At 43.6% G+C, this 15,265-nt stretch overlaps 1 protein-coding gene across 1 annotated transcript in view; it reads right to left on the reverse strand.

Annotated features, from left to right (window-relative positions):
* Positions 1–15,265, reverse strand: part of LOC138304211 (polymerase delta-interacting protein 2-like) — a 116,095-nt gene that overhangs the window by 46,876 nt on the left and 53,954 nt on the right. The window contains exon 6 of the mRNA XM_069244078.1: positions 14,826–14,933. Within this exon, the coding sequence (XP_069100179.1) occupies positions 14,826–14,933 (108 nt within the window). The remainder of the gene's footprint in view (positions 1–14,825; positions 14,934–15,265) is intronic.

A 15,265-nucleotide genomic window follows, 5' to 3' on the forward strand; every position in this document is an offset into this window, starting at 1 on the left:
CTGCGAGTTGATTTTGTATCCCTGGTATAAACTGTGCAATTAGGCGAATTTGGTTGTGAATTGCCCAATGCCAAATTTTTTGTGCTAGCAGGCTTAACTGCGTGGAGTGCGTCCCCCCCTGCTTGTTTAGATAATACATTGTTGTCATGTTGTCTGTTTTGACGAGAATGTATTTGTGAACTATTATTGGTTGGAAAGCTTTTAGTGCTTGAAAAACTGCTAGAAGTTCTAGGTGATTGATATGCAGTTTTGTTTGATGTACGTTCCATTGTCCTTGTATGCTGTGTTGATCGAGGTGTGCTCCCCACCCTGTCATGGAAGCATCTGTTGTTATTACGTATTGTGGCACTGGGTCTTGGAAAGGCCGCCCCTTGTTTAAATTTATGTTGTTCCACCACAGAAGCGAGAGGTAAGTTTGGCGGTCTATTAACACCAGATCTAGAAGGTGACCCTGTGCTTGAGACCACTGTGATGCTAGGCATTGTTGTAAGGGCCTCATGTGCAGTCTTGCGTTTGGGACAATGGCTATGCATGATGACATCATGCCTAGGAGTTGTAATACCATCTTTGCTTGTATCTTTTGTGTTGGATACATGCGTTGTATGATGGTGTTGAAATTTTGAATTCTTTGTGGACTTGGAGTGGCTACTCCTTTTGATGTGTCTATTATGGCTCCCAGGTATTGTTGTACCTTGCGTGGCAGAATTTTGGATTTTGTGAAATTGACGGTGAACCCTAGTTTGAAGAGGGTTTGTATGATATGATTTGTGTGATTTGAGCACTCTATTAACGAATGGGCCTTGATTAGCCAGTCGTCTAGATATGGGAACACATGTATCTGCTGCCTTCTTATGTGTGCTGCGACTACCGCTAGACATTTGGTAAAGACTCTTGGTGCGGTTGTTAATCCGAAAGGCAGTACCTTGAATTGGTAATGTATTCCTTTGAATACAAACCTTAGGTATTTCCTGTGCGATGGGTGTATTGGTATATGGAAATAAGCATCCTTGAGGTCTAAAGTTGCCATGTAGTTGTGCAGTTTTAGCAATGGCAATACTTCTTGTAGTGTGACCATGTGGAAGTGGTCTGATTTGATGAAAGTGTTCACTACTCTGAGGTCTAGGATTGGTCTCAGTGTTTTGTCCTTCTTTGGTATCAGAAAGTACAGTGAGTAAACTCCTGTGTTTATTTGTGTGTTTGGCACTAATTCGATTGCATTCTTTTGCAATAGTGCCTGCACTTCTATCTCCAGGAGATTGGAATGGTGTGTTGTTAAATTTTGTGCTTTTGGTGGTATGTTTGGAGGGAATTGTAGAAATTCTATGCAATAACCATGTTGGATAATTGCTAGAACCCAAGTGTCTGTAGTGATTTCCTCCCATGCTTTGTAATAATGACCTATTCTTCCCCCCACTGGTGTTGTGTGGAGGGGGTGAGTGACCTGTGAGTCACTGTTTAGTAGTAGGGGCTTTGGGGCTTTGAAATCTTCCTCTATTTCTAGGGAATTGCCCTCCTCTATATTGTCCCCGAAAACCTCCTCTATACTGTCCCTGGTAACTGGACGGTGTGGCTTGTGAGGTGCTGGCTTGTGTGCTTTGACCTCGAAACCCCCCTCGAAAGGGCGTTTTACGGAATGTGCTGTAATTCCCTCTGCTCTGCGGGGAGTAGAGTGCGCCCATGGCTTTGGCAGTGTCCGTATCTTTTTTGAGTTTCTCAATCGCTGTGTCCACTTCTGGACCGAACAGTTCTTTTTCATTAAAAGGCATATTGAGAACTGCTTGTTGAATCTCTGGTTTAAATCCAGACGTTCGAAGCCATGCATGCCTTCTGATAGTTACAGATGTATTAATTGTCCGTGCAGCTGTATCTGCAGCATCCATGGAGGAGCGGATCTGGTTGTTGGAAATGGTCTGTCCTTCCTCTACCACTTGCTTTGCCCTATTTTGTAAGTCCTTGGGCAGATGTTCAATGAGATGTTGCATCTCGTCCCAGTGGGCTCTGTCATAGCGCGCAAGTAGTGCCTGGGAGTTCGCGATGCGCCACTGGTTTGCAGCTTGTGCTGCGACTCTCTTACCAGCTGCATCGAACTTGCGGCTTTCTTTATCTGGGGGTGGTGCATCTCCAGATGTGTGGGAGTTGGCCCTTTTCCTAGCTGCTCCTACAACAACAGAGTCTGGTGGCAGCTGTGTAGTGATGAAAACCGGGTCCGTAGGAGGCGGCTTATACTTTTTTTCCACCCTTGGTGTGATTGCCCTACTTTTGACCGGCTCCTTAAATATGTCTTTTGCGTGCCGGAGCATACCAGGGAGCATAGGCAGGCTTTGGTATGAGCTGTGGGTGGAGGAGAGTGTGTTGAACAAGAAATCATCCTCAACCTGTTCTGAGTGGAGGCTTACATTGTGATATTGTGCTGCTCTAGCCACCACCTGAGAGTACGCGGTGCTGTCTTCTGGTGGAGATGGCTTTGTAGGGTATGCCTCCGGGCTGTTATCTGACACTGGGGCGTCGTATAGGTCCCATGCGTCCTGATCTTGGTCACCCTGGCTCATGGTGGTGTGAGCTGGGGAGTGTGATGGAGTTTGTGCTGGTGAAACGTCAATCACGGGCGGAGGAGAGGGTTGTGGTGTAACTCTTTTCACCACTTTTGGTTGTGGTGTTTGTTCCGTCTGGAACTCCAACCTCCTCTTTCTCCTAATGGGGGGGAAGGGTGCTTATTTTTCCTGTCCCCTGCTGAATGAAGATACGCTTTTGCGTATGGTCCACATCAGTTGCTTGTAGCTCTTCCTCAAACCTATGCTTCTGCATTTGGGAGGTTAGCGAGTGCTCTTCTGTATAAGAGCCTGAAGCTGGGTCGCTTGCAGTTTGTTTCGGCATCGAAACTTTGTCTGCGTGTTTTTTCGGCTCCGAGGTGACTTTTTTCCTTTTCGGGGCCGAAACCTCTCGGCGTCGATCTGTTTCGGTGCCGCTGTCTCGGCGTCGAGCCGTGTCCACACCGGCATCTCGGTGTTGAGGCTTGTCTCCAGCACTTTCTCGGTCCCGAGAAGGCTGCGTGCCGGTGTCTCGACCGGAGTCGGACGATCTCGGCACTGTTTGGGCCTTTTTCGGTGCCGACGGTCGGTCACCGAATTTATGGGTCGAGCCATGGCCTGGTGGCAGTGGCGTCCCCTGGGCCTTGTAAATGTTTCTCTGTGTGGTTTTCGACGTCTTACTCACGGTTTGTGTATCGTCGAATCCTTCGGAGTCTGAGTCTTGGATCGAGAAGGTACCTTCCTCTTCCTGTTCCTCGAACTCCCGTTGGGCTGTCGGTGCGGACGCCATCTGGAGTCTTCTGGCTCGACGGTCTCGGAGTGTTTTTCGGGACCGGAACGCACGACAGGCCTCGCAGGTGTCTTCGCTGTGCTCAGGTGACAGGCACAGGTTGCAGACCAAGTGTTGGTCTGTGTAGGGGTATTTATTGTGGCATTTGGGGCAGAAATGAAACGGGGTCCGTTCCATCGGCGTTCTTCAGCACGCGGTCGGGCCGACCAGGCCCCGACGGAGGATCGAAAAACTACCCCGAAGGGCACCGGAGCTCTTCGATCTTCGATGCGGTGTTGAATGTAAGTACGCCGATCCCGAACGCAACAATACCGACGAAAATCTTCCGAAATTAGCTAATTTTCCGTTCCGAAACTCGGAGCGACAGGAACACGTCCGAACCCGATGGCGGAAAAAAAAACAATCGAAGATGGAGTCGACGCCCATGCGCAATGGAGACAAAAGGAGGAGTCACTCGGTCCCGTGACTCGAAAGACTTCTTCGAAGAAAAACAACTTGTAACACTCCGGCCCAACACCAGATGGCGAGCTATTGCAGAACATGCGTATCTACAGCGACAGATGCCATCGAACCTAATTTTACCTTGAAGATCAATCAAAGTAAAGCCAAGCCCTGGTCCATCCAAAAACTCCAGCCCTACGACCAGTGCTGGAGAGTGACTCTTACACAAGATGGCTTCAAATTTTAACATCAGAGAAGGTAGTCTATGAGAAACATGTGAATAGTCTGTACATTTCCAGTTCTTTCTAAAGCAGGAGGTAAAAAAGCAAGTGTATGTTGTACAGATGTTGCACAACAGCAAAAATATTTTGTTTTTAGATCATGCATATTAATTCAGATACACCAATCTCTATGTGTGAATAACTACCACTTTTCTGTCAAAAGTTTATTGCCTGGGGCAATTAAGAGTTTGGCTCAAAACAGCTTGCGGAGAACACCACAAAATTGCTGCTGGCATCAGAAACGTCTTGGTCCAGTGAACAATACAAATATTACTTCTTTAAGCAGATCATTGTGCAACAGATACCACAAAGCACTATGCACATCTTGTTATAGGCAGCTGTGCCATGGGGCTGTTAAATGGCTGTGTCATCTGTCTGATTGTAATTTAAGCCCTTGCAGAAGAAAAACTAGCCATCTTATGTAGAGGCACAATATTGAAGAAAGTAAGGGACTTACGCAGAAGAGATGAAGATATTAGGCTGCCCAAAGGCAAAGGAAGAATGGACATTTACTCATCTAGGGTTAATTTTCAGAAGAACAAAAAAGGAGCAATCAAAGGTGGAGGCATGGGAATTTAAATGCACTCCAGATCCCCTCCATCATTACGGAACTTACCTATTTAACAGAGTAAGGGTACTAAGATGGTTGCTTCACAAAACTGTCAAACTTCTCCAGTTCCCTGGCCAAAATATTTTAAATCTAATGTTTTTCTGTTGACTGTCAGGGAAGAGGATCCATCCATGGGTGTGTGCACATGGAAAATTAAGTTATTTGAAAAAATCCCAGACTAAATAACTAAGGGTGTCATACTGATTGCAGATCGTTTGGCTCTGTAGACCTTTGGAACATTACAACCTGTAGGTTTTGTGGCAGGCAACATGGAGGAATAGCCAGAGGGCCAAATCACTATTCAAGACAAATTCACTTCCCCACTAAATAGAGCCTTGTCCAGTATTGGAAGCTTAAACAGCATAGTAAAGGGCCAGGAAGACGCCAAAACCCCAGCTGGTGGGCCACAAAAAATACAACGAGGAGACACTCCAAGAAGGGGATGTGCAAAACTGAATAATAATTTAAGTGAAGTAGCATAACATATCAGCATATACGAGATATTCATGGCAATATGTTTATTTTTTGCACATTTTAGGTAATTATAGTGAATGTAGAACTTCTGTTTGTACACATTCCGAGATAGCGTTTTTTTAATTTTTACATTTGCATTTAACTGATATATTATTGCAACAAAAAATCAAACTGCTTGGGGAGCACCAGAGAGCAGGAACGCAAGATGGCCGCACATCTGTGAGGCCCCTGCAGCCTGGGGGCGAAATACAGCAAAATTGGCAGCATTTTGTCCATATCTCACCATCTAAATGAAGTTCAATGAGTAAAGACTTTCCGGTTTTATAGTTGTGAATTTGAAAGCATTTTTGGAGATAAGCAAATTATAGTTTTCATTGTTTTTTTGGGAAAGCATAATACATTAAAAGCACATTTAACTCTTTGAGATTTTCTAGGTCATGATCAAAGGTTTATATTATGAATGCATACATGTTACAGGATTAATATTCAGAGTATGATCATAGTCCAAAGCTCTTGCCATCTCTTGGTTCTGAGGTTGTAGTTTGTTCTTGTTCCATGATTCAAAGAAGGGGCTTTGCCCTACTTCAAAAGGGGTCTCCATCTGCTATCTCGGAGAAGCATTTAGTCAAGAGTCTATTGATGAGTTATACTGCTATAAATAAGTACGTGCATATTTGTTCTAACCTTTTCTTTTCAGATCTCTCTCCCTGCAGTTCCCTACCCTAATTCCCTTCCCCTCGACCGGCTTCATCATAACGCTGTACTATAATAGCTTTCTGAGCTAGTGATGCCGGGAGGTGGGCCTTTTGTTCAGCGACGTGCAGATCCTGAGGAAAGGACACTGTGACAGGAAGGAGCAAGTGTTTGCAAACACCCCAACAAGTCCAGGACTTTCTTCATAAACATGCTAATCGATCCACAGAGGAGAAATGCTAAAGTGACGCGATCTAGGTCAAAATTGCCTACAACTGACACTGACTAATACACTAGTCCTATAATCTACACTGATTGCGATCAAGAACTATTATGTGGATTGGTGGATGTGTTGAGTCCTTACCCCACCCCTGAGCTTACGCTATGTGTTCTAGCAGGAGGGTGCACCACCCACACTTTCCCCCAACGAAATGCTAATCATACTGCCTCCCTCTATGCATTCTCTTAAAAGAGAGGAAGAAGCCGCCCGACTCCTGGAAGGACCCCCATAGGTTAACCCTATTGCAACAAGGATATTGTTAGATACAAGCTGGATATTTGAGAAAGTGTGTTTCTCATGAGTGTGGGCCATCAGAGTGGGAGGAGGGTGCAATTAGGGGTTATTGTTAATTTGTGTCAATTTCACTATGATTTGCACTGGTCGCAACAAGAAGCTGTGATGATCCAATACTATACTAGACTATGCACAGCAAACTACCCTCCCCCTGCCTCATCAGGGGCACCAGCATAACACTGAATCATGTAAGACTTCCTCCCATGAGTCACTGAGATGTTTGACATGAAGTGTTCAGGGGTTGGGTGACCTGCGCAAGCGCAGACACATCTTGGCTTACGCAGATAGCCAGAATATCCACATAGCCCTACTATGAGACACACACTTTTCACCCTCTACAGGGGTGCCATTTGCTGTTGAATGTCCCACATGCAAGCAATACACTACCTATTCCACATTCGTTTGTGGACTACCATTCATCCATCGAGGGATGGCATTCCAACTCTAAGGCTCTCTTAACAAAGACCAAGGGCACTATACTATAATAGGGGGCAGGCTGAGATTTCATCCGTCATTACTGCCAATTGCTGTGGACCTAACAGAGATGATCATGCCTTCTTTGATAGAATGTGGGGGCTCATTGCAGACATAGGCCATGCCTTGTATTATGGGGTGGGGATTTCAACTTAGTGCTAAATACTGCAAAGGACAGATCAGGGTCAGCCCACTCTTCACATAGCGTAGCTGGCAAACATGTTTTAGCTATCATGAAGGAAAAATCCCCGATTAATGCTTGGAGGCAGGTTAACCCTGATGCCAGAGAGGGTAAATACTACTCGGAAGGCATAACAGCTGGTCTTGTGTAGACTACTGGTTTATTATCAAACAGATGGGTCCCTGGATACAGGAAGTCCGTCACCTTGTGAGAACTTACTCTGACCACTCGCCCATTTTGCTGGTGCTTAACTTGCCCTCCACTTTTGGTGGTTTCAACACCTGGCAGTTAAATCCTGAAATTCTTCTTGAAGCACTGTTCCGAGAGGAACTGCGGCAGGAGACTGCAGATTTTTTTGTATGGAAACATGGACTCTGTTCCATCTACTGGCACAATATGGGCAGCCTTGAAAGTACTTATCAAAGGCTTTTGCATTGCAAAGAGTTGCAGAGTACAACGCGCCCTTTGCGCTCCCTCCAGGGCACTACTCCTGATCCCAAGACATTGCGTGCTGTAAAGGAAACCCGGTCAGAATATAGGGAAGTGGCAGAGAAAGAACACTCATTTAGGGGTAAATATGCCACGGCCAGTGCTTATGCTGAAAGAGAAAGACTAGGTCTCACCTTAGGTACAATGAATCGCAAGAGGGATATATTTAGAGAGACACCTCTGACATCCTGCAAATATTTCCACTCTTATGTGAAGGCTTATATTGCTCTTGTAGGATGGCAGAGGCTACTTTCGCTTCATGTCTTGAAGAGGTAGTGCTGGGCTGGATCAGTGATGCACAATGGGAATTCCTAGCTGCAGATTTCACAGAGGACAACATACGGGATGCGATTATGCAACTACAGACGGGAAAAGCCCCGGGCCTTGATGGCCTGCCAGCAGATTTCGTTAAAGCATATGCTGATTTACTGATACCTATGCTAGCCAAAGTGTATCAAGAATCACAAGATTCAGACAGACACCTTCCCACCCTCCATGGGGGAGGCTATGACCCTCACCCTCCTGAAACTGGGAAAACCACCTAATGAATGCGATTCATATCAACTGTTGTCGCTTATCAATTGCGGTGGCTAGCTTCTTAGACGTCACCAAGGCCTTTGATTCCCTTGAATGGGATTTTTTGATGGCAGTGCTGAGGTGTATGGGTCTCCCTGAAGGATTCCTAGCTTGGATAACACTTTTGTATTCGCACCCTCCTGCAAGAGTGCAAATGAATGGCTTGCTCTGAGAACCAATATAGATTTCGAAGGGTACCAGACAGGGGTGTCTGCTGTCACCCCTTTTTGCGCTGGCAGTGGAGCCTCTGGCTGCAAAGGCTTCGACAGAAGCACCCTGAACCTACTCTCAGATACCCCTCTAGACACCTGATGGTGTCGCTTTATGCGGACAGCATCACACTATATTTAATGGAGCCGCGTAACAGCATAAATGTAGTTCTCTGGGAATTTGTTTCATTTGGGGAACTATCTGGCATACAGATCAATTGGAGAAAATCTCATTTTTCCACTAACCCCTCAAATGCCGCCATTCATACCAGATTACCCATTACAGTGGTGCTCCACCGAGCTAAACATATCTAGGAGTGAGGATTAACCTGAACAAGAAAGAAACGCTCAGAGAATTATGGCATAGCCTTCTCAAACATTGCTGATATTGTGTCACAAGATGGATATCCATACCCCTGTCCCTGGCTGGTCATATAGGCCAGATGAAGAGGATTGTACTTCCTAAACTTTTAAATCTATTCCAGAATATATCCTTTCGGCCCAGGCGTGCTTTTTTCCAGGCACGTCGTACTCAAATGATCAGACTGGCATGGGCAGATAAGCATCCCCGTATCAGCTGGGATATTCTTGCCCTGCCCTTTTCCCAGGGTGGGTTTGAAGCACCAAGCTTTGAGCTATACTACCACTGTACACAAGCCCATTACACTATATACTGGTTTAAACCCACCCCCTATCTACCACACCTGGCTGTAGAGGAGGGCTATATGGGCCTGCTCCCACCACAGTCTTGCTTAGGCACCAGACAGCACTTTCCAGGCGCAGCTGACTCCACCGTAGCATGCACCACCGCAGCATGGCATAGCCTGGCATGACATGCAGGGAAATCTGTCCTATACTCCCCACTTACTCCTCTTCCCTATAATCCTTTATTGCTGATCACTCAGAAAACTTTGTGTCGGAAGCTTCTAAAGCGGCTAAATTGTCTTAATTGGGGAGATCTGTATATCAATGTCACATGTGAAACAAAGGAGCAACTTTTTGTAGAGGAGCTGCCCTCACCATTAGAGATATTTATATTATCAAACTTCAACAAAATGGGAAAGCGGTCACTCCCAACTCCCCTGCGGAACCCCAAGCATTGCTGATGCTGCATATACTACTGCAAGCAGTGTCACAGGGTCACCTGGTGTCCAACCTACACTACACTATACTATAGAAACAGGAGCACCTCCCAAGGGCCTTGGAGCACAAGACAAATGGCAATCAGAGTTAGATATAGAATTGACTGAGGTTATTTGGAAGGCATGTTGCACTCACACCAGACATATTGCATCCAGTAGCCGCCTCCGCGTCACCCACCATGAATTCCTACATAGAGTTTATTACACTCTACGCAGATTGTATAGATATGGGCTGCGAGAAGACGACAGATGTCAGTGTTGTCACATGGAGGGTACTGATTTCCTTCTTTTAATGTGGGAATGTGGAAATATACGACAATATTGGCACGACATAGAAAAAGCATTAAGGGACATGATCGACTTCTCTCTTACACTTACACCTTTGTTTGCCCTACTGGTATATCCTCAACAAATCGATCCCCGCTAAAACAATTTGCAGCTTTGGTACTTCTGACTAACCGTAGAATTGCATGCCGCTAGGGAAGGGGACGGGCACCCAGGGAATGGTTAACTGACTTTGTTTATTGTAACAATCAACTGACACTGTATACAGAAACTTTGCCCTTAAACTCCAGACAGAGGGACATTTGAGACCCCTGGCGCAACTACCTGCTACTCCATCTGGACATTCTAATGTCTACCCATCTGGATAGCCATCAAACTGAGCAAGCAATACAATGAGGTATGCTGATTATAATAAGAGACTAAGCAGTCTTAAGCCCCCTGCAAACTGTGTGGGATACCTGAACTCCGGTAATGTCCTAGACCTACTGATTGAATGATACCTGAATGATTGCTAGTAGACAAGCTTGATCTGTTCTAAGGCTAATGTGACAGCCAAGGCAAATCTAAGTGAATATACGCGATGTGACATAATGGGGCTCGGGAACCCATAATTTAAATGTGAAATGTTAATATTGATAAGATGTCTCCGTGTGACCATTTGATATGTAAGCTGTTTTTTTCCTTCTTTGATACGTAGCCCTCCATTAGTTGAGCTCAAGATTGTTATGTTATTGGAAACTAATAAATACATTTAAAAAAAAAAAAAAAAAAAAAAATCTAACTGCTTTTTGGTTGTTTTCATTTTGCAGTACACGATCTACTTTTACTCTACATGTTTGCAAACATCCTTTTTCAAATGAAAAAAGCACCACACACAGGATTTTAGAACGCGATTTGTGGGAAGGGTGATGGTGTGACCATGTATTATAAGAAAAAAGTACCTCCTTATGTACATTAAGGATATTGCAAGTCACCTCACACTTCAGTCTCATTCTTCTAGTGTGTCACGAAACTCCACAGTGAATTACAACGCTCTTATAATGTATGACGGGCATACTTTATCCTGTATATAAAATATGGGAATGTATTATGTTTTAAATATTCCCTTTTTTTTCTCATTGTGGTGGAGTTCTAACTTCAGAAAAAGCATGTAATAAGGAAATTATAGCACTACTCACTTATAACTTATTACAAATGAGTAGTGACATCGCAGTCCTTTAACGTAATATAGAGCGGCAGGAGAGACTTGTTAAGTGTGAGAGAAGTTGTGCACCAACTGACCACACACTCTGTGCACCAGAAGCGGAGCAAAAAATTAACGCCAACCTTTTTCAGCACTCAGAGACTGGGCTTAGTGTCTGCAACCCTCCTACCTCAAATTCCGAAGGAAACAATGCTTCTGTCGACTGTCAGAACTCCAGAGCAGTAAGCCCTGAATATTTGATGTCAAGGGCAGCAGACTAACATCGGTGTCTCACTCAGAAAGCTGACTAAATTACAATTAGTTTTTCCTTCACACAGCGACGTCTCATTCACAAAAGTAATGTCCCAGCTTTATTTCACACAAAAGGCCTGAGCATTTGCACACCAGCTTGGGGGTGGGGGTGGGGGGGGGAAGAGTTTTCTTGCAGCACTTGCAAATGTAAAAGTAATTCCCAAATGACCACTTTTGAATAGGTTTAAATGTCATGTTATTACTTATTGTTTTCAAGGAAACTAAGAAGCTATTTTATACGGAGGCCCGTGGACTAACCTGGATCCTGTATACGACCTGCGCTCCATCTCGGTCGGTCTTAACTTGTGACTTTTCCCAGTCTTGCACAACTGGATAACCACCAGTGGCGTTTTGTGCTTCCTGGTGCTATATTTACCTCAAACTTTAAAAAGTTTATATCCCCGGTTCTACTGATTGGATTTTTGTTGTTTTGGTGTCTTTTGTTTAAATTTACTTCACTCTATTTCTCAAATTGGTTTGGGAGTTTGGATGTGTTGTCTTTTCAATGTATTACTGTTTGTGTGTGCATGAATATTTTATACATTACTTGTAAGTCACTGTTTCGCAAACTGTGGATCGCGACCCTTTACTGGGTCCCGTGCTGATTTCTGGTGGGTAGTGAAAGCCCAAACAATAAACAAAGATGCCTTTAAATTCTGTATTCATCTTGTCACATTTGTCGCTCTTCAAAGATAGAGGTCAAATATCTTCTGAACATTTCTGCTTTTTTTATTTTATTTTTTTTATATGGGGATTGGTGTTTACAAACTCCTCTCACTTTGCAGTGTGAGAAAGTAAAGTGAATTATGTGACAATCTTGCTGGTCTACAAGGAATGTAAAAGGAAAGGCTGTAGGATGTCATTTTTGTGAAACACTACAAAATGTTAATACTTGTAAATGAACTATGCACATTCAGCAGTTAGTAAAGCAAACCATGAAGCACTTTTTTTGTAATTAAGTGTGTTGGAAACATAAAGGATTTTAATATGATCAAAATGAATATAATTGGTGACGCACGAATTATAGTCACTGAAACTCGATTTCCACATATCATTTAAATGCAACATCGTTTTATCAGTAAAACGGTGTGTGCAAATTTAGAGGACATTTAGACAGAACAAAAGTGGTGTCTGTAAATGACAATGCATCGCCACACAATCTTTTAGTTACAGTGAGAGGGAAAAAAAAAAAGCCTGCATCATGTCTATTTAAGCTTGGCAGGTCGCAAAAGAAGTTTAAGGAAGTGCTGCTATAAGCTAAGCCAGAGTGCTTTTGTGGCAAGCTACTAGAGGGTCAGGTACAGGATAATTTAGTGACTATTTTGGTTCATCCTGACAAGCATTGTGTTATTTATTTGAGTGGGGCTTCCACCTCTCTAAACTAATAACCCAGTTTCTTACAAAGTTCTCCTGGCTAAAAAGCCAAGACTGGCTAATGGTGTCAACATTTTTCTTTTGGCAACTATGGTGGCAGTGAGACAGAAAGAAGCAGCAGCAGGAGCCATCTTACAAGGAATAAAAAACCCACATGTGTACAAAAATAAGTATATTGCAATTCATGTTGGAGTTCCATGACCTAAGGCCTCAGAAGTCCTCACTGATTTGCAATATTTTTAAAATGTTCAGTTGGGGGTATGTTATCCTTATCTAATCAAGGAGACCGGCTGCATAGAGGTAAGATGGGAGTCAAGATGTTGGTGGTTCTGCTTATGACTGAAATCAGTTTTAGTGAAGTGAGAAGGTTTGTAACAGATTACAGAAAAAAAAAAAAAATATATATATATATATATATATATATATATATATATATATATATATATATATATATATATATCTATATCAAGATAACCTGTTTTTTAAAGTGAAGTCAAGTTAAAGAAAACCAGGGGGGGGAGCATGTATGCATCTCAAAGTACATCAAAGGTATAATCTTCAAATTGCTGGGATGTTAGTTCAAGTACTCAATTCCAAAAGGTAACGGAGTAAGAACCACTGTCCAATCACTGGAAATGGCCAGCTGCCATTCTGGGCCACTTCCTAAACTTACTTCAGTCCAAAATCCTTAACTGAGTTAATGTGTCAACTCCTTTTTACAATTCTAAGTGCTGACAATGAGGACCTGGACAGTTCACCCTAGAAGGCCACATTTAATTTTAGGCAGAACAAAAGGTAGACTTTAAATCAAAAACAGACTAGTCAGGAACAGTGGTCATAATGAAAAAAATATATAATGGCTGTGGGTTATCCTTTCTGCTTGAGAAATAGCTAGAAAATATATTCAGGGTCTTTCAATTGTCCAAGGCAGACTCTTTCCTTCCCAAAGAGGCCTCCAACTCCACTCATAGGGCAATTACGGGCAATGTCAGGCACGGGCAGATGCCTGCTTTTTTAGGACGAATGAATAGCAGTGACTTGCTTTACCAGCAGCTACAAACCCTCACATACTGGACTGGCTTAGTTAGCATTTATGAGCAAGGTGTAACTTGCAACATCAGAAAAAGCAATGTGTAATAGTGATGTGATTTTTCTGCTCTATTGATTGAGTGAATGAGTCCCTGGGTGCATATTGACTGAATGAGTACCTGGGTGCCCATATTTTCTTTTTAGATATTACCTTTTTTGGTAATTATGACAGAGTTTTATGACCAATATATCTCAGTTGCTGACTCACAACTCTCGCAATTTTTCTGTGGCGGCATGGTCAGACATTCACAAGATGACCATATTCCTTTGAGTTCTCGGACTAGTTGGTGGAAATAAAGGGATTATTCCTCCTTTATCACCAGGTAATGTAGTTTACAGCAACATTAGTTACATGGAAAGAACAAACAAGTCGAGGAAGTCATTCCAAGAGTGTTGTGCTCCAGTGAGAGAAGAGCTATCGCATGCAGACTGCAAAGTCCATGGAGCACGGAAAACACAGAGCAGGAACAAAGCTGTGGCTGCCTGTCGCGGAACTGAGAAACAGCAAAATATGGGCAGTGTGGTCTGAAGGTATGCTACCTGCCAGTGCATTCAGAGTTCACTCAGAATGGGTGCCTGGCTGGTCCAAAGTGCAGGAGAAGTATTTCCCTACATGCCAGGTGGTGGTTGGGAGGCCAGTATATGTGGGCACCCAACTCTCCAGTGGACATACAGTCAGTGTATAAATAAAGAGGAAGTGTGACTGGAAAGACAATGAGAATTTGAGCTGGGGCTATTACCAACAGAATTGATCTTTTCATAACAGAAAATATATTGTTGACCCATCATGAGCAGCAGAGACGTTTGAAGGATAGAGTGCACTGAAAAATCTATTTCCAGGCTGGAGGGCAAAAAATGATACACTGAATGAAAGCATTACCACACTGTACAACAGAACGGGCACAAAAGGTTGTTTTAGAGAATGGGCACGTCAACAAACAATGGTTGTCCATACTCTAAAAAAAAAAAAAAAAAAAAACTTGTGCTTTTGCGGTATAGTTCTAATCAATGTAAAGTCCTAATATAGTGGTATAATGGATGGCAAGGAGTCAGGGGTACTATAGAGCAGGACTACATATGCTAGAAAGGACGTGCCAGGGGAAAGACCAAAAATACTTACCGTTCTCAGAGCTATACGAGAAAAACCTGTTGAACAGCTCGTGCTGGATAGGCCCCTGGTCACTGGAGCTGTAGGGAAGGATGTCTTCATGGCTTACATAGTCTAGGCCTGTGGGGAAAAAAAGGAGTTGAGCATGAGCTGGGAAAAAGACAAAAAAAAAAGAAAGTAGAAAGGGGGAAAAGGGGAAGGAGAGTGCATCTACAGCACAGATTGAGAGCATTCGTTGCTCAGTACAAACCAGAACCAAGACCTGCAGGCCATGGGCAGAAGTACATCCATAGTTGCAAACATTTATGGACTCCGGTATGACAACTTCTGTTGCAAAAGATAGATTAGAAAAAGTACAGAAATGTCGGTTTCCATCATGAGGTTAACACAGAGCTCTACAGTCCCGATAGAAACTGGCCAAGGACACCACCCAACATAACATTATATATTGG

Source organism: Pleurodeles waltl, chromosome 7 (assembly GCF_031143425.1).
Source record: "Pleurodeles waltl isolate 20211129_DDA chromosome 7, aPleWal1.hap1.20221129, whole genome shotgun sequence".
NCBI classification, from domain to species: domain Eukaryota; kingdom Metazoa; phylum Chordata; class Amphibia; order Caudata; family Salamandridae; genus Pleurodeles; species Pleurodeles waltl.